The 21490-nt window shown below is 51.9% G+C and overlaps 1 protein-coding gene across 4 annotated transcripts in view; it reads right to left on the bottom strand.

Annotated features, from left to right (window-relative positions):
• Window positions 1-20375, bottom strand: part of MPP2 (MAGUK p55 scaffold protein 2) — a 32908-nt gene extending 12533 nt beyond the window's left edge. The window contains exons 1-3 of one of the 4 annotated variants that reach the window (XM_050763035.1): window positions 19923-20375; window positions 16882-16945; window positions 10350-10468 (exon numbers count right to left, since the gene is read on the bottom strand). In XM_050763035.1, the coding sequence (XP_050618992.1) occupies window positions 10350-10468; window positions 16882-16912 (150 nt within the window). In that variant the 5' untranslated portion in view covers window positions 16913-16945; window positions 19923-20375. Of the gene's footprint in view, window positions 1-10349; window positions 10469-12578; window positions 12736-16881; window positions 16946-19922 lie in introns of those variants that run through there. The other 3 variants (XM_050763037.1, XM_050763038.1, XM_050763034.1) reach the window with 3 other exon arrangements.
• Window positions 20376-21490: the final 1115 nt, after the last annotated feature.

The following is a 21490-nucleotide window of genomic DNA, read 5'->3' on the forward strand; positions in this document are numbered from 1 at the left end:
TCCCCAAACAGGCCAGGGAACAGCACCCCACATGGCCCCATAGCCTCCTAAACTATCCTCTGGCAGGTGGGCAGCATTTTAGACTGACACCCACAACCTACTGGGGAAACAGACAACTAATGGGGCAAAGGAGTAGCATTTGGGGACAGGAAAAAGCCCCAGAGGGTTGGTCTTCCACAGAACCCTATGTGATTTTCAGTCATTTAGCTGGGCCCAGCCCATGGAGCCCCAGAGTGAGGGAGGCATCCCAGCTCTGTCAGCCCGTGCCTAGGACAATGTTGGGAATCAAAGCCCCAACAACTGAGTGTCAAGAATAAACAAAGGCACTCAGGCAGCAACAATCTCACCATGGCAACCCTTGCATGGCTCTTTTGGGTTAACAGGAGCCAGCTCTGGCACAGGTGTCCTGATGTGACCATTAGAGAGGTCGCTCATTTTGACTTTAGCACCGTCTGGTCCATGGATGGAGGACAAGTTTTCCGAGGAGATGTGTTTGATCAATGGGGAAGCCAGGGTGCCTCCTAAGCTGCTTACCTCTTATCTTTGACTGAATGACATTCCCACCATGGGCTAATCCATTCCTCCTCCTGTGGCCACTCCTGGACATTTTATACCCACAGATATGAAAGCACAGCTCTCCAAGCTCGACCTCACAGCCCTGAGGAAACTTTAAACATTTAATCGTTCAAATACAAAACCAACACCTCAGTGGGCTGAATTAAACAATTAATTTTTTTTTTTTTAGATGGAGTCTCACTCTGTAGCCCAAATTGGAGTGCAGTGGCACAATCTTGGCTCACTGCAACCTCTGCTTACCAGGCTCAAGCAATTCTTGTGCTTCAGTCTCCTGAGTAGCTGGGACTACAGGCACACACCACCACCCCCAGCTAATTTTTTATATTTTAGTAGAGATGGGGTTTCACCATGTTGCCCAGGATGGTCACAAACTCCTGAGCTCAGGCAATCTGCCTGCGTCGGCCTCCCAAAGTGCTGGGATTACAGGCATGAGCCACCACACCGGGCCTAAATTAGATTTTTTAAATGATATAACAAGGATCTAAGAAAACTCACCACCCCAACTAAAAAACAAAGCTCTTGACAATATCGTACATCTAACCACGTGCCCCACTCACCCCTCCCACTTGCAGAAAGCACCATCCTTTTTTTTTTTTTTTTTTTTTTTTTTTTTTTTTTTTGAGATGGAGTTCTGCTCGTTGCCCAGGCTGGAGTGCAATGATGCAATCTCGGCTCACTGCAACCTCCGCCTCCCGGGTTCAAGCGATTCTCCTGCCTCAGCCTCTCAAGTAGCTGGGATTACAGCATGCGCCAACACACCCACCTAATTTTGTATTTTTAGTAGAGATGGGGTTTCTCCTTGTTGGTCAGGCTGGCCTTGAACTCCTGACCTCAGGTGATTCACCCAGCTCAGCCTCCCAAAGTGCTGGGATTACAGGTGTGAGCCACCGCGCCCAGCTGAAAGCACTATCTTGATTTAGTGTGTTTGTCATTCCTTGGCTTCCCAATTAAAGAGTTTTAATGTGTCTGTATGTATTCTACATACTTCTGAAATGAATATAGTTAATAAAAAGGGAATACTGTCTGTTCAAATGCATTTTCTATGACATAACAAAAGGGGGGAATCATGATTTTATCCATCCCTGGGGCCTGATTTTTTTTCACTTAATATTATTAAGTGAACAATTATTTCCCTTACTACTTTTTTACTCACTATTATTTTGCTAAGACTTATTCTTCTTTTCCATGTTAGGTGACACATGGCCCAGAACTAGAAGAGTGATTTGAATTTCTGTGGTAGCCATTCATTTCATTCTGCTCTGAAAATCATCCTCAGCAAAGCAGGGGCTCAAGCTCATGGTAGACCAGAAGCTTGGGTGGGAGACACAGCTAGCTCGTGTGGAGCCAGCCTGCATTCTGCTCTGTTTGCTCCCAATCCAGAGCTGTAGCAGGCTGCAGATGCAAACACTACACAGTCATTTCAATCAAAAGTTTTCCCTCTGCCCTCTACTCCAACCCCCCTGATCATAGTAAAAGACAGGGAATTCCTATTTGAAGCCCTGGTTCATAATTAAATAGTGAAATAAAAAGCTGAAAGATGTCACAGAGAGTAGTGTGTCAGAAAGTAAAGGAACTCTTTAATGTGAGTTTGACAGATGTGACTTGCTTTAGCCAATGGACCATTATCAAATGTGAGCAGAGGCTTAGAAAGTGCTTGTGACTAAGGGCTTGTCCTTCCTTGCTTGTGAGACCACCATGTGAAGGTGGCTGAGGATGAGAGACCCTCCTAGAAGATGAGAGACCAGATGGAAAGGGGCCTGGCCATCCCAGACATTGCAGTTTTCCCAGCTAAGACACCAGATATGTGAGTGAGGCCATCCTGGACCACCCAGCCCCAGTTAAGCAAGCCCAGACCAGGAGAACCACCCAACCAACCCACAAAATCAGGGGAATTAAATCACACTTGTTTTAAGCCACTACACAGCAGGATGGTTTGTTACACAGCAAAAGCAAACTGATACACTGGCCTCACCACTACACCCTCTGCTTGTCATGTCCCCTTGTCAGAGCCCCTATCTTAGTGACCTCCCTAGACCTCTATTCTTCTAGGGCCATGTCTTGCTTTCCCAGCTCTTCCACCCTAGCCTCCCCACAGAAAAAGAGGCCTCCCTGTGAACTCCAGTCTAAAGCTAAGATTATAACAACTCTTTCTGACTCAAAAAGTACTTCTAGCCGGGCACGGTGGCTCATGCCTGTAATCCCTGCACTTTGGGAGGCCAAGGCAGGCAGATCACCTGAGGTCAGGAGTTCGAGGCCAGCCTGGCCAACATGGTGAAATCCCGTCTCTACTAAAAATACACAAATTAGCCGGGGATGGTGGGCCTGTAATCCCAGTTACTCGGGAGGCTGAGGCAGGAGAATCACTTGAACCTGGGAGGCAGAGGTTGCAGTGAGCCAAGATTATGCCATTACACTCCAGCCTGGGCAGGAGAGCAAGACTCTGTCTCAAAAAAAAAAAGTACTTCCACTTCCATAACCTCCACCTAGCCCCACCACAACTCTGAGGGATAGGTATCATTCTCCCCACTTCTCAAAAGAAATAACTAAGCTGGGCATGGTGGCTCATGCCTGTAATCCTAGCACTTTGGGAAGCCAAGGTGGGAGGATCACTTGAGCTCAGAAGTTCAAGACCAGCCTGGGCAACAGAGTGAGACCTCATCTTTCTTTTAAAATAAATAAATACATGAATAATTAATTTTTTAAAAATTCCTCCATAAGAAATAACAAGTTCAGAGAGGTTGACAGATATACAAAACTCACAAAGCTGGTCAGTGGAATCTTCTGACTCCAAGCCCTGTGTTCTTTCTTCTTCATCTCATGTGAATTAGTTTACACCAGCCTTCACATGCCTCTCACCTGGCAGATGTCCCCATTAGTAACAATTTTTCTGAATTTCTGAATGTTCCCTGCCTTGGATTCTTCACCTTGGCCTTGTCTGCAGCTGGAACACCTGCTACCGGATCCATGTCAGCCCTCTCAGATGCCAGCCACCTGCCAGGGCCGCCACCTGCTGTGTGCAGTCAACCACCTGGACTTCTGATCTCTCTGCCAGACTTGACTTCCCTTAGGGCCTTTAACCCTCCAGATTTTTACCCTCAGGCCCTGCCCCTCCCTGGTCCCAGATCTACCCAGCCTGGACCCTCCCACACTGCCTGCCACATCCCCAGAGAGAGTCAAGCCCAGCTCCACAGGGTAAGGGAGGGAGGCCAACAGCTACCACATGTGGCTCCAATCTGATTTCATTCCTCTGGGTTTCTGGGCCACTTCACCAAGTTTTTGCAGTAGGATCTTTGATCACAGTGCTTTGTCTATTAGGTTAGAAATTTGTCTATGTACACAAAATCATTAAAATTGGTGAGAAGGAAGTAGGTCCCATTGTCCAATGCAGGGAGCTCTGAGAGACAGTCTTTGATGAGAGGAGTGGCAAATTTACATTACAAAGGATCACCTATACAAGGACAGAAGAAATGTATCTTCAACGAGCTCAGGTAGGCTCCTTTACGGAGATTCACTTCCTGTTTGTTTCACAACCACAGGGAGAGAGAAGTCACTGGATTGCCTTAGCCCATTAGTCTCGTTTTGGGGGTCTCAGAGGGGAAGAAATGTCCATAATCTCTTCTATTGTGCTCTATGACTCCAGAACCGTACCAGAAATTTCTTGGAAAAAATCCTGACCAACTTCTCCCCAGAAATGTTTCTAGAGAAGGGAGTTTACTTACAATGTGACATAGCACAATGGTTCATTCTCAATTAGGCTTTACTGTGAGGTCCCAGGACTGCGGCATTGTGGGGTCCAGTGAAAGGAAGACAGACTTGGGCTTCATCAGGAAAACAAACTATCTGGCAGTTCACTGTCATAACCCCAGCACTGTGCCTGGTATGTGGCAAGTGCAAAATAGGTATTCGTTGGATGGATGGATGGATGGATGGATGGATGGATGGATGGATGGACGGACGGACGGATGAGTGAATGACATAGCCAGCCAGCAAACCCATCATTAGAGAGCTGTCGAGCGGACTGTCAAGTGGACTGGACCAGAGAGTAATGCTATCAAGGGGGATCCTACTTTGAAGGGTATTGTCGAGAGGGCTGTCTCACTCTGAGACTCTGCCATCCCAAAGCAAAGTCTCACTGTCTCACTGTGGAGACAATAGCTAAAGTACGCAGAGGTGATGTGGTCTCATAAACCCAACTCTGAAATCCACTTTGGAAAGTTACAGATGTTGAGGTTCAAAACTGCACACATTCATCAATTTCATTGCCAAGTGTCCATTCTAGAGAAACCCTCACGAGTGCAGAAGCAGATGGATATAAGGATGCTGCAGCACTGTTTTTCAGAGAGGAAAATCACCAGTGACATACACATCTCTCGGGGGGGAACCAATAAACAAACAGCTCTATTCATATATTAGAACAGGGGTCCCCAATCCCCAGGCCAGGGACCAGTACTGATCCGTGGCCTGTTAGGAACTAGGTGAACAGCAGGAGGTGAGCAAGCATTACTGCCTGAGCTCCACCTCCTGTCAGATCAGTGGTGGCATCAGAGTCTCATGGGGCGCCAACCCTACTGTGAACTGCACGTGCCAGGGATCTAGGTTGTGTGCTCCTTATGAGAGTCTAACGAATGCCTGATGATCTGAGTGGAACAGCTGCATCCCGAAACCACCCCCCTCACCCTGATCTGTGGAAAAATTGTCTTCCACAAAACTGGTGCCTGGTGCCAAAAAGGGGACTGCTGTATCAGAACACCATACAACAATTCAAATGAATCTCCCTATCTCTATCTATACTTAGGTCGACAGCTGTACTACTTATATGAAATAGAAATCTCAAAAACAGAAGCACCTTACACTATCATTTCATTTATATAAATTTTTAAAGCACACGTAATGGCCGGGCATGGTGGATCACACCTGTAATCCCAGGACTTTGGGAGACTGAGGCAGGAGAATTATGAGGTCAGGAGTTCTAGACTAGCCTGGCCAATATGGTGAAACCCTGTCTCTACTAAAAGAAAATAAAAAATGGCCGGGTACGGTGGCTCACGCCTAAAATCCCAGCACTTTGGGAGGCCGAGGCAGGCAGATCGCGAGGTCAAAAGATCAAGACCATCCTGGTCAACATGGTAAAACCCCATCTCTACTAAAAATACAAAAATTAACTGGGCGTGGTAGCACGTGCCTGTAGTCCTAGCTACTCGGGAGGCTGAGGCAGGAGAATCACTTGAACCCAGGAGGTAGAAGTTGCAGTGAGCCACGATTGTGCCACTGTACTCCAGCCTGGTGACAGCGTGAGACTCTGTCTCAAAAAAAAAAAAAAAAATTAGCCAAGCATGGTGGCGCGTGCCTGTAGTCCCAGCTACTTGGGAGGCTGAGGCAGAAGAATCGCTTGAACCTGGGAGGCAGAGGTTGTAGTGAGCCGAGATTGCACCACTGCACTCTAGCCTGGGCGACAGAGTGAGACTCCAGGAAAAAAAAAAAAAAAAAAAAAAGCACACCTAACAAAGGTAGAACCAGGCATGGTGGCTCATGCCTATAATCCCAGTGCTTTGAGAGGCTGGGAGGATCACTTGAGGCCAGGAGTTTGAGACTAGCCTGGACAACACAGCAAGACTCTGCCTCTACAAAAAAATTTAAAAATTAGCCAGGCATGGTGGTACATATTTGTAGTCCCAGTTACTCAGGAGGCTAAGGCAGGAGCATCATTTGAGCCCAGGAGTTCCAGGCTGCAGTAAGCTATAATTGTTTCACTATAGAACAGAGGTCCACTGTACTCCAACCTGGGAGACGGAATAAGACCTTGTCTTAAAAAAAAAAAAAAAAAAAAAAAAAAATCACACCAAGGTATATTGTTTACAGCTAAACACATATGCAGGCAAGATAAGCCAACATTCAGTGAAATGACATCAATCTCTAGCCAGTGGTTACCTGTGGGAAGGGAATGCAGTGAAAATGAAGAAGGGGAGAGGCATTAACTGTGTCAAACTTTTTATTTCTTTTTTTTTTTTTTTTTTGAGACAGTGTCTCACTCTGTCACTCAGGCTGGAGTGCAGTGGCATGATCATGGCTCACTGCAGCCTCGACCTACCCAGCTCAAGCAATTCTCCCCGCTCAGCCTCTTGAGTAGTTGGGACTACAGGTGAATGCTACCATGCTTGGCTAATTTTATTTTTTTTTATAGAGACAAGGTTTCACCATGTTGATCAGGCTAGTCTTGAATTCCTGAGCTCAAGTGATCCACCAACCACGGTCTTCCAAAGTGCTGGGACTAAAGCTGTAAGCCACACCGTGCCGTGCGCCTCATACTTTTTATTTCTTAAGAAATGGCAAGAGTCAAAACAAACATTATTAACATTTTGGAGATGGGTACTCAGGAGTTTATTATGTTATTTTTTATACTCTGTTGTATTTATTCATTCAATAAATACTCAGTGAGCACCTACTACGTGTCAGGCATTTTGTAGGCTCTGGGGATACAGCAGTGAATCAAAGAGACAAACATTCCTGCCTTCATGGAACGTCTCTATGTTTGAAATGTGTATAATTCCTTTTTTTTTTTTTTTTTTTTTTTGAGACGGAGTCTCGCTCTGTCGCCCAGGCTGGAGTACAGTGGCCGGGTCTCAGCTCACTGCAAGCTCCACCTCCCAGGTTTATGCCATTCTCCTGCCTCAGCCTCCCGAGTAGCTGGGACTACAGGCGCCCGCCACCTCGCCCGGCTAGTTTTTTGTATTTTTTAGTAGAGACGGGGTTTCACCGTGTTAGCCAGGATGGCCTCGATCTCCTGACCTCGTGATCCGCCCGTCTTGGCCTCCCTAAGTGCTGGGATTACAGGCTTGAGCCACCGTGCCCGGCCTAATTCCTTGTTTTTATTTATTTATTTATTTTTATTTTTATTTTTTTAATTTTTTTTTTTTTTGAGACAGAGTCTCGCTCTGTCGCCCAGGCTGGAGTGCAGTGGCTAGATTTCAGCTCACTGCAAGCTCCGCCTCCCAGGTTTACGCCATTCTCCTGCCTCAGCCTTCAGAGTAGCTGGGACTAGGGGCGCCCGCCACCTCGCCCAGCTAGTTTTTTGTATTTTTTTTTTAAGTAGAGACGGGGTTTCACCGTGTTAGCCAGGATGGTCTCGATCTCCTGACCTCGTGATCCGCCCATCTCAGCCTCCCAAAGTGATGGGATTACAGGCTTGAGCCACCGCGCCCGGCCTGTTTTTATTTATTTACTTATTTATTGAAGACAAGCTCTCACTATGTTACACAAACTGCACTTGAGCTTCTTGGCCTCACGCAATGCTCTCACCTTAGCCTCCAGAGTAGCTGGGACTATAGGTGCCTGCCCCTACTCCCAGCTTCTTGTCTTTATTTTTAGTAAATGAGTAGGATCTTCATTTGCTGAATGAAAAGCACCCTGCCTTTCTCCAATCTCCTCCAATCTGCTCAGTTTTCTCTTCCCCAGAACTTCCTACTACTAAACATCTGCAACTTATCATCTTTCGCTGTTAACAATCTTCCCAAATCTTCAACCACTCCACAGATAACGTGAATAGGCTACGTCCTAGGGACACGGTGTCCCCTGCAGCAATCCCCACTCCAGTGGGATGTGTCCAGCCAGCCTGTGACAGAGTCCCCACTCTATAGAAAACCCACCACCTGGCTGTACCTTCTTTCTCCCCACCCTTGCTGTTATTGCTGACTTCCTGGTCACCTCCACCACCATGCACTGAAAACCCTGCGGACTGCCTCAGTCTTCTCCCTACCCTGATGCCTGCCATAGCCCTACATGTCAATGGCTGTGTGGACAAGCCCATCCCACTCCTAAGCCTTCCATTTATGGACGTCTTCAACACTGATGACCTACCTGTCCACTGCAGCCCCGCCCTACATTATCATGGCATCCCTAGAGCTGTCCTCCTTGGAAAACTTTCACCTACTACCTCTCTTCCTCTGACCTTAGTCTTTTTCTCTTCCATCTATATCCCCACCATTACCCCTTAAATACTCTGTGACCTTAGAGAGCCACCGAGCCTTCACCTCCATTTTCTCTCTGTTCCACCTCTTTCCAGCCTGGGCCTCTTTTCTCTGAGCCTCTCTCACCAGCTCCCTTCACAATTCCCTGCATCCGACTTCCACAGCCCCAGGCCAGCACATGCCCTGGACGAAAGCCCCCTGTCCTTTCCCTTCCTCCCTGGATGGAGTTACCCCCACCCTGGGAAATCGGGCACCTGACATGGACAGTCGAGGTCCCCATCCATTTAATTCCTTCTCCCCTTCAGTGACCAGTCAGACCTTCCCTTCTGAATCTTCCTGCTCCATCTCTGATCCTTAATTCGCAGGAGACGACTGCTCCACCTTTACCAAGAAATCCGAGAAATTAGGTCTGATTTCCCACAGCTCCCAGCCTTGCCTCCAATGCAGCCATGGGCACCATCCCCACCTCCCCTCCTCAGGAGAGGGGGCATCCTTCCACACTCCCTGGGGCAGGATCCCAGGTGCCTTGCTGTCCCCTAGCCCTCACTGCCAAACACCAAGTTCCACCAGTTTACCCTAAGGTCTGGGACCACAGCTCCAGTTCAGGCTCTCAGCATCTTATACTTAACCCACTAAAGAGCCACTAACTGGCTTCTCCAACTCCAGATATGACTCCCCAACAGTTCTCCATGTGGGTGCCTAAAACACCCACATTTGGCCATCACATCCCTGCTTAAATACCGTAAAGCCTGCCAAGCACAGTGGCTCATGCCTGTAATCCCAGCACTTTGGGAGGCCGAGGCAGGCAGATCACCTGAGGTCAGGAATTCAAGACCAGCCTGACTAACATGGAGAAACCCCGTCTCTACTAAAACTACAAAATTAGCTGGGCATGGTGGCGCATGCCTGTAATCCCAGCTACTTGGGAGGCTGAGGCAGAAGAATCACTTGAACTCAGGAGATGGAGGTTGCAGTGAGTCAAGACCATGCCATTGTACTCCAGCCTGTGCAACAAGAGCAAAATTCTGTCTCAAAAACAAAAAAAAAAACAAAAACACACACACGTAAAGCCTCCCTGATACTCACGACACTCACAGAAGGATGCCCAAGCACCCACACACAGCCCCCAACCTTTGCACAGCTCGCATTGTCTCACGCTTGAGGCTCAGCCTCGCACCAGCACTTCCAATCCCCTGCACACTCCTGACTTTTTCTTACCTCTGTGCTTCTGCTCAAGCTCTTCTGTGGCCCAGAATGCCCTCCCCCTCTTCCTCATTCTTCCACTCAGCTCAAGTGTTCCTTCCTCCAGGAAGGCCTCCTTGCTTACCCCAGGCTGGGTTAGGCATCTGTACTTTATGCTCCCAAAATGCCTAGTGTATCCACCTCTATCACTGTCATTACCAAATTGTCCTATAATTTTCTCTTTCAGTGAATCTCTCCCCAACCTGACACATAGCAGGTGACCTTAGAAAGACATGCACACAAAATGCCCAAAGGCAGAAGGACAAGCAAGATGAATTCTAGAGGTTCTCCAACATGTGCATGCTGGCCCACACCAATCATACACTCCACAAGCTGGCGGTCACCAAACATCCACCCACGCACTCACCAGACAGGTGCCAGGGCAGCCCCGTCTACCTGCAGCCACTCAGGTCACCACCTGGGCATGATTTTCTTCTACAGTCCCCTTCAGGGGGGCCTCTTGTGCCACATGCCCCATTCCCAGGGCCCTCTGTAGCTAATACCCCATCCCCTACTGTGCCTCCCCAGGCACAGTGCCCTTGTGCCCACCTCCCTGGAGCACTGTACCTTGGCCAGGGATCTTACTATGGGACTTTCCATAATGCCTCGAAGGAAGATCAGGTCCAGCTCTGCAGCCCCCGTGGCATTCGGGAGGGATCCCAAGTTGTCCAGGACTTGCTGCATGGCTGGGGGAAGGTATGGGCAGTGAGATACACAGGTATCAGCTGGGTACAGTAGACTAAAACACACCACAATACCTGCCACTCCCCCACCCCCATGTCCCACAGAAGACAGCCCCTCCCCGACAACATTCCCCTCCCTGCCCAGCACAGGCACCCCAGGCCCTTGAATGCCTGGGACAGGGGTCCTTGAGGAAGGGGACAGTTTCCTTGGCCTGTTCTCTCCACCCTAGGTAACACCAGCCTGAGTAGGTGGGAGGCTCCAGGCAGCTGGAAGGGACTCTGAGGTGGGGGGAAGGGAGAAAGGGAAGCAGGTGTCAGGTTCCAGGTCCTGCCCTGCACCAGAAAACCACAAGCTGTTGGGTGGATCACCTGAGGCCAGGAGTTCGAGACCAGCCTGGGCAACAAGGCAAAACCCCATCTCTATTAAAAATACCAAAATTAGCCAGGCATAGTGGTGTAGGTCTGTAATTCTAGCTACTCAGGAGGCTGAGGCAGAGATTGCAGTGAGCTGAGATCACGCCACTGCACTCCAACCTGGGTGGCAGAGCAAGACTGTCTCTGGCTGGGAGCAGTGGCTCACGCCTATAATCCCAGAACTTTGGGACACCAAGGTAGGTGGATCACGAGGTCAGGAGATCGAGACCATCTGGACCAACACAGTGAAACCCCGTCTCTACTAAAAATACAAAAAAATTAGCCGGGCATGGTGGCGGGCGCCTGTAGTCCCAGCTACTCAGGAAGCTGAGGCAGGAGAATGGCGTGAACCTGGGAGGCGGAGCTTGCAGTGAGCCAAGATTGCACCATTGCACTCCAGCCTGGGCGACAGAGTGCGACTCTGTCTCGAAAAACAAACAAATAAATAAAATAAAAATTAAAAAATAAGACTGTCTTAAAAAACAAAAAAAAAAAAGAAAAAGGAAAGAAAACCAGAAGTTCCTCACTCAATCTCCAGATGGGCTGAAGCCCAGGACTCAGCCACCTGCACCTGGCAGGCTTAAGGATGAGACAGACAGTACTTGGAGCAAGTCCCTGAGTACAGGCCCAAAGTCAAGCGGGCAGCCACACAGGAGCCAGGGCCTGCAGAGCCTCCAGTCTAAGCATCACTAATTCAGTGTGACATTGTACAAGTCACTGTCCCTCACTGGCCTCAGTCTTTCCTGCTTGTAAAATGGATGGGTTGGGCGAGATGATGACTACAGGCCCTTCAGCTCTAAGTGGCAATGATCTATAACTGAGAAATTAACATGGATGATAGGAAGTCAGAGCTGAAGCCTGGAACGCTGGCAGGAGCTAGGGAAACAGGCACTGGAGGCCTGGAATGACTGTGGGCACCCAAAGGCCAAGGTCACACCAAGTCATCACAGGGATAAGCAAACTCTCAGCCCGGAATGGGGCATAACAGAGGACATGATAACACCTGCAGCTGGGCCGCAACAACGCCCTGGAGATCGGAGGTGGAGGCTGCCTTCACTCACTGGCAGAGGTGGGAGTTCCAGGCTGTGGCAAGTTCCCGGGAAAGGAAGTGAGAAGCAGAATGTGCCCAGCTGGGGGCAGAGATGGGCAGGGGGTATCATTACTCTGCCACCATGCCACCTATGCCTACATCTGCATAACAGAACCCAAGCCATGGAGGACGGGGGAGGATGCACCCCTGGCGCCTCTCAATGCTCCTGTCAGTGCTCCCCTCCTCCAGGAAGGAACAGGAGTGGAGAGGAGGGGGCACTAGAACTGGAGCTGTCAGAGATGGTTCAGGGACTCCTGGACTCCCATCTCCTTCCTCCTCCTGCTCCCTGCCTTCTCCAGAAAAAAAGTCCAAGCTTGCCCTTCAGACCCCTCTTGCCCGGTCAGAGACCTGCGAAGCCCCCAGTGGGCTCTGAAAGAGGCCAGGGCAGGGACCCTTCCCTCCCTGCCAGGGTATGCCAGATTCCCTCCGTCAGTTATCCAGGGGAGGACTGAGCCAAGGGAGTTGGTGCCCTCTGCCCAGGACAGCTCTCCTGAAGGTGCCCTCAGATGACCTCTCCCAGGCCACCCTCCCCAGATGCCCCGACTCTGCTGGAGGAAGGTAGGCTAAGGGGCCAGCTGCCCCGCCCCCATCTGGCCCACCCTTCCCTACCTTCCCTCTGGAGCTCCGCTTCCTCAGAAGAGCCCAGGGATATACCCTCCAAGGAGACCCCGCTGCCTGGGCTGCCTGCCATGGCAGCCCCCAGCCCCGGGGACTCCCGGAGTGTCCTCCACACCGCCGTCTGCCGCCTCCCGAGCCAGAGCCTGGCGGGGCTACAGAAGGCGGGAGTCGGGGAGCACCCTCTGAGGAACCAGCCAATAGCAAGGCTCAGCTGCCGTGATCGCCTTGCTGATTGGCTAAAGCCCCCGACTGGCGCTGCGCGGTGCAGAGCAGGCGGTAACCCTGGTGGGAGAAAGGTGGTGGGAGGGAGCCCTAGTCCCACAGATGGCCCGATCCCCAGCATGTCAGTGTCGGTGGGGATGGGGAGGAGGCGTCTAACAGGAGGTTTTGGGGAGGGGGTAGGCATGCTGCACCTTCAAGACTGGCGCGGTACCCCGAGACCCTCCCCTCACAGCCAGCTTCAAGAGACCCGAGGGAGAAAAGTCTTGACCCATCTTGTCCCTGCACCCTCTTTTCTAGAAGTCCCTCCTCTGATACACCCCATACCACCTCCTGCCTATGCCCTCTGACCTCTGCTGTCAGTCCCCTCTCCAGGCCCTGCTTCCTTTACAATGGTCCCTCAATCGAAGGAAGTCCCCAAGAACGACTCAGCCCTCTACCGGGAGGCAGCCTCACTCGGGCATGGGGCAAATACCTCAAGCCCCAAACGCCTCCCCCCACCAGCCCGCGGCCAGCCACTGGGAGGCAGGATACAGGGGGCGGGGGGTGACATCGCTGTGGGTAGGGACGGTGCCCCAGCCCTGCTTACCCCTCGCCTCACAGCAGCTTCTTCCCCTCCCCCATCTCCCATGAGTTCTTCCCCTTGATGTAGGGGGTGATGCCCAGGTGCCCAGTCAGGCATCTTGGAACTCAGTGCCCCAGAAAGGAAAAGTGAGGACACATTTGCACACAGGGAAAAGTGTGGGCAGAAGGGAGGGATTCAGCTCCACCCCGGTGACCCCATTCCTCTGAGATCTTGTGCCCAAGAGGCCACCACCAGGGTATGGCAGCCTCCATTCAGCCATTCCCCAAGGAGTGACACCAGGTCGCATTGCACCCCTGGGGTTTCCATGGCAGCAGAATTACACACCAGGACAGTAACCTAGGGATGGAGGAGAGATTTAAAGGGACAGCTCCACCTGAAAGCAGCCACAGATCCCAGTCTTGATCCAAAGAAGGAAGGGAATCTGTGACAGCGGAAGAGGGAGCAAGGCTGCAGATCAGGAGATGCCAGGTTCAGGATCTCTAAGCTCTCAGCCCAGTGCCATTGCCCATTTATCTCCCAACTCGCAGGAAAAGGGCCCCTGACTTTACCCAAAGTAGATATGGGGTCTCTCTGCAAGAAGAATACACCTATACCTTTTCCCTCCCTTCCAACAACCACACTGACCCATGGAGAAGGGCGGAAAAAGGACCTTGTTAGCTTTGCCCTTCACAGAGTCCAAGACAGGGATCTCCCAGGGAAGGAGGGAAGGGGAGCCTGAACTCAGAGGCAGGGACACAGCTGTCTCTCTGTCCTGTGGGAAGTATAATGACCACCAGATAATAAGGGGAAGAACCCAGCATTAGATTTTTGAAGCTGGGAGCTAATGTAGCTCAGGATAGGACAGAGGCTGCCTGAAGGAAGAGAAATACTTTGTACTTCTTCCTTTGAATATGAGAAGCCAGAAGCAGCCCCTCGAACAACATGAAGGGGAGCAGGAGCCCCAGGAGTCCTTTGAGGAAGCAAAACCCACTGCCACACCCCAAGGCTCCACTCCCTGTCCCCCATCCTCCCCACCACGCCCCCATCAAGTGGTCTGCAACAAGGAAGCCAAATTGCTGGGCTTGCTCCTCCTCCTACACCCCAGTCAGGCACCATTGATGGGTTTACTAGGCAGCCCCGATGGACAGGCCATTAAGCATGGGCTCAGGGGTGGGTTTAATTAACCCCTAAGCAGCTTACAGTGGGGCCTAGGCAGGCTGAAAGAGGTGGGGAGACCCCAGGGAGCCCAGCAGGCTGGACAGGAGATGGGGAACTGAGCCCTCCAATGCTGCAGAAGCTGGAGACATTGGTGCCATCCCTCCACTGCAAGGAGAAGAGGCCTTTCCTGGACAAGTGTGCCACAGTTTAGACCCTGGCTCACTCCCTTCACGTTCTTGGAGAGGAGGGACAGAGGAATCATTCTACCCAAAGTGGCAGCCCTGGAACCTCTAGCAGAGGCAGTAGCGGGGCCTCGAGCAAGGGAAGGAGCTGCATGGGAGGGAGGCATCCAGGCAGGGGGAAGTTCAGACAACTCAAGAGCAGAACCATAGCAATTCCCAGCTGCCCAGGACTCAGAGAGCCTCTATCACAGGGAACTCAACCTTCTGGGGTCCTGCGTGCACTACAGGAATCCATGAGCTCTTAGAGTGGCATGTACCTTTTGTGCATGGATGCATATGTCTACAATGAGGGCTCACTGCTGTCACCAGATTCTAAGTGACTCAGGACCAATAAAAGTTAAGAACAGGCCAGGTGCGGTGGCTCACACCTGTAATCCCAGCACTTTGGGAGGCCAAGGTGGGTGGATCACCTGAGGTCAGGGGATTGAGACAGCCTAGCCAACATGGTAAAACCCCATCTCTACAAAAATACAAAAATCAGCTGGGCATTATGATGGGTGCCTGTAATCCCAGCTACTCGGGAGGCTGAGGGAGGAGAATCACTTGAACCTGGGATGCGAAGGTTGCAGTGAGCCAAGATCCCACCACTGCCCTCCAGCCTGAGCAACAGAGCAAGACTCCGTCTCAAAAAAAAAAAAAAAAAAGTTAAGAACACTGATCTTGTCCCATCATCTCATCTTAGGGAATTCTCAGGTCTTCAAAGGGAGGTGACTGTTTCAAGGACACAGGGTTAATGCCAAAATAACAACTCAGGCCAGGCACAGTGGCTCACACCTGAATTCCCAGTACTTTGGGAGGTTGAGGCAGGTGGAGCACTTGAGCTCAGGAGTTTGAGACCAGCCTGGGCAACATTTTTGTCTTTACAAAAAATACAAAAATTAGCTCAGCATGGTGGTGCACACCTATAGTCCCAGCTACTCGGGAGGCTGAGGTAGAAGAATAGCTTGAGGCTGGTAGGTAGAGGTTGCAGTGAGCCAAGCTTGCACCACTGCACTCCAGCCTAAGCTAAAGAGCCAGACCTTTTTTTTTTTTTTTTTTTTTTTTTTTTTTTTTTTTTTTTTTGAGATGGAGTCTTGCTCTGTCGCCCAGGCTGGAGTGCAGTGGCCGGATCTCGGCTCACTACAAGCTCCGCCTCCCGGGTTTACGTCATTCTCCTGCCTCAGCCTCCCGAGTAGCTGGGACTACAGGCGCCCGCCACCTCACCCGGCTAGTTTTTTGTATTTTTTTAGTAGAGACGGGGTTTCACCGTGTTAGCCAGGATGGTCTCGATCTCCTGACCTCGTGATCCGCCCGTCTCGGCCTCCCAAAGTGCTGGGATTACAGGCTTGAGCCACCGCGCCCGGCCCAGACCTTGTCTTAAAAACAACAATAACAACTTGGTGGCAGTGGCAGCAACAGCAGTATAATAAGTATGACTATTCCTAAAAGTAATGTGCTCTCCCATCACAGCCTTTGCGTCTCACAGCAGCCTCTTCACAGAAGAGGAAATGTGAGCTCCAAGAGGTTAAGCAGTTTGCTACTGAGGCTTTGCTAGTTTATCTGAGTGGCCCATTCCCTTGTCCTAATGCCTCCTACAGAGCCACGCCCAGGTATCCTGACCTGGTATTCTCGTTCCTTCACTCAGAGCTTCCTGGCCCCCAGTACCACCTGTCCACCTGTGGCACATGCTGGCCTAGTGGGCAGTGATTATGGACTTCTCAGCCCCAGGCTGTATTGCTGTAATCCCTCCATCCCCAAGCCATTCTCCAAGGCCCAGCTCCCAGGCCACCTCCTGAAGCCCTGGTCCCATGCCACTGCCCTCCAGCAATAGTACGGGTCACCTCTGGAGCATGCATCCCCTGCCCTCCACAGAAGTGAGTTGTGCTCCAGCCCTACACTGGAGCAGGGGAGCAGGTACGGGTCTTATTCCTTCTCTTCTCCGTTCCAGCACAGGAACCCACACAGAGGAGATGGCCACAGCAGCTGCCAGAAGGAATGGCTGAGTGGTAGGATGGAAGAGCAGTGGAGCCAGTTGGTCCTTATCTGGACCTGTGCAAGTGCCCATCCCTAAGTCCTCGCCTGGCACCCTCTGAACCACTGAAATAAGCTAACATCCTCACCCACTTCTTACCAGACTCAGAGTTGGTGGCGGCAACCGGCATGGTGAAGGAGGCAAGGACTCTGAAACGTCTCTCCTGGAGAGGGGAGAGAGGAGGATGAGTGGATACAAGGGCAAAGCAATGGGGAAGGGAATAGGAAGAGCCTCCCCTTCAGGACCAGTCAGCAAGGTAGGGGAGAAGGTGCTGCCCAGAAAGTGGGGGTTGGAGAACAACAATGATTCCAACAGTCCTGGGAAGCAGGAAGAGCAGGTATTACAAGCCTATTTCTCTGAGGAGGAGGAGACCATGGAGGATAAAGGAGGTTAACTGATTTTCCCAAGATCACAAAGCTAATAAGGAGAGCTAGAATGAAAATCCAGGTTTTATGACTCAAAAATAAGTATATAAATAAAGTGTTTCTTCCTGCTGTCTTTTTTGTTTGTTTGTTTGAAGAAGGAACAAGTAGAATTTTTAGAGGGTAAGAACATAATTTGGCTGAGCAAGGTGGCTCACGCCTATAATCCCAGCACTTTAGGAGGCTGAGGCACGAGAATCACCTGAGCCCAGGAGTTTGAGACCCACCTGGGCAACATGGCAAGACCACCATCTCTACAAAAAATTTAAAAATTATCCAGGTGTGGCAGTGCGTGCCTATGATCCCAGCTACTTGTGGGACTGAGGCAGGGGGATCTCTTGAGCCCAGGAGGTCGAGGCTGTGGTGAACCATGATTGCGCCACTGTACTCCAGCCTGGGCAACAGAGCAAGAACTTGTCTTTTAAAAAAATAATGGAAGAGTCCAGAATTTGAGTCAAAGTAGAAAACACGAGTACTCCCAGACTGTAGGTTCCCTGAGAGCCAGAACCACATTGATTTTATTTGCTTCTGGAACCTAGGCCTACCAAAGCGTCGATGTTTCACAGACATTTATCTGGGGGGCTGACAGAAGTTACATGTACCTCTCCATGGCCCCTCTGGCTGGCTCTCTCTCCTCTCTCCCTTTCTTAGCTCAGAGCTGGCACAAGGAGACCAAGTGCTCTGGGCAGAACCAGGCATGGAGTCTACAGCCCCAGTTTCCATTCCAGGGCCTCCCCAGGCTAGGATGGGCTCCCTCGTTCTCCCAGGAGAGGGCAGGGGGTTACCCCCCACCCTTCTTCCCTTTGCCTTTCTGGGCATGTGCTGCTGGATAAAACCCTAATTCCTAGTTGCCATGACAACAGGAGGCAGTGGCTCACAGCAGGGGTGGGGAGTGGGGGGAAGCATCTGGCAGTGCCCACTTTAGGACTGAATGCCTGCTGAGTCCTGGGGATGTGGGAACCACAGCAACTCCACCTGCCCCCAAAGAGGATTCTTCCCAGAGGACTCGTACCTGATTTCAATAAAACCCTCTCTGCTCCCATTCCTCTCTCAGGCCTGAGCTGGTCACCTGAGCTCAGGTGACAGAAATTACAAAAGTGAGGGGGATGGTTCCCTTTCCTCCCGGCTCTGCCCCTGAGGACATGGAAGAAAGGTGCTTTCAGCGAGGGGAAGGGCACCCCTATTCAGGCCACACCCAGGCTGGAAGAAATGCCCAGGATCCACTGTGCTGGCCCGTGCCTCTGGTGCCAATCTCTACTTCTAGAGAGCAGGGAGGAGGGATCCCTTCCCTCACTGCCCCAGGCCTTGATGACCTGGAGCCTTCTGGCTGCTGCTGCTCTCCCTCAGAAGGTCAGAGACTCTTGACTCCAGAAGTCCTCCTTCCCTAGAGCGAGGAGGGTGGGAAAAGGCAGGGAGAATCATGTATGAAATCCCTGCGCTCAGAAGTCTTGCCCAGCCTACCTGGGCTTTCTCCCGGGGAGTCGGTTCCCACAGCATCGGCTGGCTTTGCTCCCCCAAGCCTGTCCAAGCCGCTGAGAGGGCGGGGCCTGGCTGTGCCCACAAGAGAACGGCAGTGCCAGGCAAGCTAGCCTGGCTCCGTGCCAAGGTCCTGCACCCAGGCATCTGGGAACCTGCACCTCGGCTTCCAAAAGCCTGGGCCCAGATGCCCTCTCAGCTCTGCCTCCGAGATATCCCCATCACCCAAAGTGTCCGTAGGCGAGGGGACCAGCAGTAAAAGGGAGAGGTTTCTTCCAACCTCCCACCCATCCCTCCATCCGTACACATACAAAGAGGTGCGAAGAAGAAAGGTCTGACAAAGGCGCTTTGAAGAGCAAGAGGTCGCGGGGAGGGTTGGACAGAACTGAGGGTCAGAGGATGGGGTCGAAAGGCCAGGCGGACGTGCATGCTTGGACAATCGGATCACTCCTGCCCCAGCGGACCCAGCCCTAACACACTGGGCGCTAGGACCTGGGGGAGGGGGGCGTGTTGCGAGCCATCAAAGAAGGCTCTCTCTGCATGCGCGCCCGCCGGAGACCAGGGATGAGGTCACTAAATGACTGCCCCAGCCACCAACCCCCAACCCGTCCTTATCCCCCCCACACACACCCCCGCTTAATTGACCTAACTTTCTAACCCTGGCTCTTCGCTTCTGGCACTGGTCCCCTCCCAAGTCTCCAGACCCTAACCCTGGCTCCCGACCCGCCCTGCTACATACAGCCTGGGAAGCGGAAGAAGCAGCGCGCCCCTTCTGGGGACCCCCTCCCAGTGAAGATTGTGGTGTTAGCCGCCTAGGGGGACCGGGGGCCACCGGGACAAAGCGCAACCTCTGTTTCTCTCCCCAACCCCCGGAAGCGCTAACAGCACGGTTCTTACGTAATGCCGGGCTTCCAAGTCCCCCCAGCCCGCACAGACCCCGGGGAGGCCGCGCGGATACCCGGGCCCCTCACAGCTCACCACCTTGGTGCCTGAAGCCACTTTGGAGCCCCTACCGCAGGGGCGCGGACCAATGTCAATGGGCAGCGGGCCTTGGTTCTCCCAACTAGCACCCCAGAAAGAGGGCCCAGGGGCGGGGGCGGGTGGAGAGGGAGGGAACGGGCCTGGGTGAAAGGGGCCTGTGGAGTTTAAACCCAGTGAATAGGGTCCTAAGTGCCGTGCCAGGACGAAAAGGAGGCTGAGGTCTTGGGGTGGGTGGTGGCCAGGGGGCCGGGGGACGCCTACCTGCGCCCCGGGGAGCCCCTAGCTCCGCGCAGCTCCAGCGCAGCCGGGCGCTCACCGTTTATTGCTTGTCAATCGCTAGCCCGGCTCTTAAAGCGGCAAGGCCTCTCCGCGAGGGGGCGGAGGCCTGGCGAGAGGGGACGGGAGAAGAACGCGGAGGCCGGCACAACTCGGAGGAAGTAGTCTTTCCCAGCAGCTGGTACGCGGGCAGCCAGGTAGTGGTTTGGAAGACACCGCACAGACCACGACGCCGTCCCACTGGGACGGGCTAGGGAGGCAGGACTGGTACCGGTACCCGCTGGTGTCCCTCGGCTCCCCCTTAAAAGGGCGATGGTTAAAGTGCCGAATGAGACCGGCTTGATTACTCCGCCCACCCCTCTTGGCTTAGACCCGCGTTCTAGTTCCAGACGTGCCTCACCTTTCCTGGTTATCCTGCTTCCATATTGAGAAAAGGAACAGGAAGACTATCTCCCAGGAAGCAGGATACCAGCCCCAGAAGGCCTCGGGATCAGGGACAGCTTTTTAAGGACTCGGAGGGTGGGTATCTGGATTCCAGACTTTCCAGAAAATTTGCAAAAAAGAGGAAATGTCTTCGTGAAAGGATTCGAGAGCCTATTTTAGGTCTGGGTGAGGGAGGCCTGTTCTATTTCCCTGTCTATGGAATAAAGAAGTAACTGGCTAGCCTTCCTCAGAATCCCAGCCCCAAGAAGTAAATAAAGGGTTAAGCCCACTGGCCCGCCTTCGCCTAGCCTCCGGCTCCACCCCAGATCTGCTCGTAAAAGATACTGGGCCTCCAAATACGGGAGGCTCTGTGCAGTGCGCCTGGCATTTGGGGTCAGCTACGCTACTTATCCGACCTCGGCGTTCCGTCACCCCGTCCAGTTACCCTCAGCAAGATGTGGGAGTCATCCCTCTTCCTTGCTAACTGGATTCCTAAGATCATAAATGAACTGCATCTTTGGCCGGGCGCGGTGGCTCACTCCTGTAATCCCAACACTTTGGGAGTCCGAGGCGGGAGCATCGGTTGAGCCTAGGAGTTCGAGGCTAGCCTAAGCAACCTAGTGAAACCCCATCGCTACAAAAGATAAAATAAACAAAATTAGCTGGGCGTGGCAGCGCGCGCCTGTAGTCCCAGCTACTTGGGAAGCTGAGGCTGCAGTGAGCCGAGATTGCAACACCGCACTCCAGCCTGGGCAACAGTGTGAGATCCTGTCTCAAAAGAAACAAAAAGAAAAGAAATGGATTACATCCTGGAAGCTTGCTTGGAAATCTCAAATATGGGAATCTATCCCGAAAGCAGGGAACTAGTCCCTAGGTCCCAAGACTCAGCTCTCCCCTGAATTCCAAGGGTATAAGTTTGGATATAGGGAAAAGCCACAGAGGCGGCCAAACTTCTGAAAACCACATTGTTTAGGTGCCCCCGGCTTTTACTGAGAGAAGAAAGTTATCGACCCCAGATAGCTTTGACAGGAATTACAGGCCTTGGTCTCTAAACAAAGAGGGTTCCTGGAGCACATTGCTTGCAGCTCTCTCCTCTACCTGCAAGCTAGAAAATCCTTCTTTTTTTTTTT

This window comes from Macaca thibetana, chromosome 16 (genome assembly GCF_024542745.1).
Source record: "Macaca thibetana thibetana isolate TM-01 chromosome 16, ASM2454274v1, whole genome shotgun sequence".
NCBI lineage: Eukaryota > Metazoa > Chordata > Mammalia > Primates > Cercopithecidae > Macaca > Macaca thibetana.